Source organism: Cynara cardunculus (genome assembly GCF_001531365.2).
Source record: "Cynara cardunculus var. scolymus isolate 2C chromosome LG 1, CcrdV1, whole genome shotgun sequence".
NCBI lineage: Eukaryota > Viridiplantae > Streptophyta > Magnoliopsida > Asterales > Asteraceae > Cynara > Cynara cardunculus.
In genome coordinates, this window is record NC_037528.1 from 37,697,576 (window position 1) to 37,699,869 (window position 2,294).

General features: G+C 34.4%; 1 protein-coding gene across 1 annotated transcript in view; it reads left to right on the plus strand.

Annotated features, from left to right (window-relative positions):
• LOC112505642 overlaps positions 1–1,291 on the plus strand; it is a 3,470-nt gene extending 2,179 nt beyond the window's left edge. Inside the window, exon 3 of the mRNA XM_025109531.1 lies at positions 873–1,291. Coding sequence (XP_024965299.1) covers positions 873–1,291 — 419 coding nt within the window. The remainder of the gene's footprint in view (positions 1–872) is intronic.
• Positions 1,292–2,294: the final 1,003 nt, after the last annotated feature.

Genomic DNA, 2,294 nt, shown 5'->3' on the forward strand with positions numbered 1-2,294 from the left:
GGCATTTAATTTCCAAAAGAGGCATTGAAGTTGATAAAGCAAAGTTAGAGGTAATTGAGAAGTTACCTGAACCAACAACTGTAAAAGGGATCAGAAGTTTTCTAGGACACACAGGTTTTTATAGGAGGTTTATTAAAGATTTTTCAAAAATATCAAAACCATTTTGTTTATTATTACAGCATGACCATGTTTTCAATTTTAATGAAGATTGTAGAAAAGCTTTCAACATTTTAAAAAAAGCATTGGTCACTGCTCCTGTGGTAATAACACCTGATTGGTCCAAACCCTTTGAAATAATGACTGATGCTAGTGACTCGGCAGTTGGTGCAGTGTTGGGTCAAAAGAGAGAAAAGATTTTTCATCCTGTTTATTATGCAAGCAAAACTCTTAATGATGCTCAAATCAATTACACCACTACTGAAAAGGAATTATTAGCTGTGGTCTTTGTTTTTGAAAAATTCAGATCATACTTGATGGGAACCAAAGTAATTATTCATACAGATCATGTTACCATCAAGTACCTTATTTCTAAAAAAGATGCAAAGCCAAGGTTAATAAGGTGGGTCTTGCTTTTGCAAGAGTTTGATTTGGAAATCATTGATAGAAAAGGGGTGGAGAATCAAGTGGCCGACCATCTGTCAAGATTGGAAAAACAAGACATATCAGTGCAAAGTATGACATCTGTGAAGTATTTCCAGATGAAATAATTTTGGCTCTTAATCATACTACAGTGCCTTGGTTTGCTGATCTTGTTAATTACTTAGCTTGTGGGATTATTCCCAAGCAATTCAATAAGTATCAAAGAAAGAAACTCATCTATGATTCAAAGAAATATTTATGGGATGACCCTTTCTTGTTTAAAATTTGTGCAGATCAGGTGATTAGAAGATGCATCCCAAAAGAAGAAGTACCATCAGTTCTACAGCACTGCCATGCAGGACCTTGTGGAGGACATTTTGGAGAAAGTAGAACAACATCCAAGCTTTTACAATCAGGATTCTACTGGCCTACTTTGCATAATGATGCTCAAAACTTTGTAAAAAGTTGCAATGAGTGTCAGAGGAGTGGAAATATCTCTAGAGAAAATGAAATGTCTTTAAACGGAATTCTAGAAATAGAATTATTTGATGTTTGGGGTATAGACTTTATGGGACCTTTTCCTCTGTCCAATAATTGTGCCTACATACTGGTTGCTGTGGACTATGTGTCCAAATGGGTGGAAGCCATGGCTTGCCATTCCAATGATGCCAAAACAGTTGTTAAGTTTTTACAAAGAGCACATATTCACTAGATTTGGTACACCTCGTGCCTTAATTAGTGATGAAGGCACTCACTTCATAAACTACATGTTAGAAGAAGTCCTTGATAAGTATGACATCAAGCATAGGGTAGCAACTGCCTACCATCCTCAGACCAACGGATTAGCTGAATTGTCAAATAGGGAGATAAAAGGGATTTTGGCCAAAGTAGTCAAGCCACATAGAAAGGATGGGCCTCTAAGTTAGATGATGCATTATGGGCCTACCGGACTGCTTACAAAACCCCTATTGGTATGTCTCCCTATAAATTGGTCTTTGGAAAAGCTTGTCATTTACCTGCGGAATTAGAGCACGAAGCCTATTGGGCCATTAAGGAACTCAACATGAGTTTAGATGAGGCCGAAAGATAAAGGACTTTGTAACTTTGTGAACTGGAAGAGCATAGGAATTTTTCCTATGAAAATGCTAAGCTATACAAAGAAAATACCAAAAAAATGGCATGATAAAAATATTCCTCCAAAAGAGTTCACAGAAGGCCAAAAAGTCCTATTGTTCAATTCAAGGTTAAAGCTATTTCCTGGAAAGTTGAATTCCAGATGGACCGGACCTTTTGTTATTTCCAAAGTATACCCTTACAGAGTCATTGACCTGATAGATCCGGAGAGGGGTATCACTTTCAAAGTGAATGGACAAAGGGTAAAACCTTTCTTTGAGTCCATGAGTATTACACAACCTATTGAGGTTATCTTTCTAAAATAATAATTCATTGTGAATATTTAGTCTTTATATATATATATATATATATATATATATATATATAAGTTGTTATTTTTATTTTTTATTTTATTTTGCATTCTCATTTTTAAATTTTTAGAATAAGCTTTTAATTTTATTTTTCCTTCTAGAATAATTATCTATTTATTTTATAATATATTTTGTTAAGTTTTATAGTTGAATTAAAAGTTGGGTTTTGTTCTAATATATTTTGGGCCAGCTTTTGATATAAAACAAACGCCCCAATTTGTCTGTATTTAA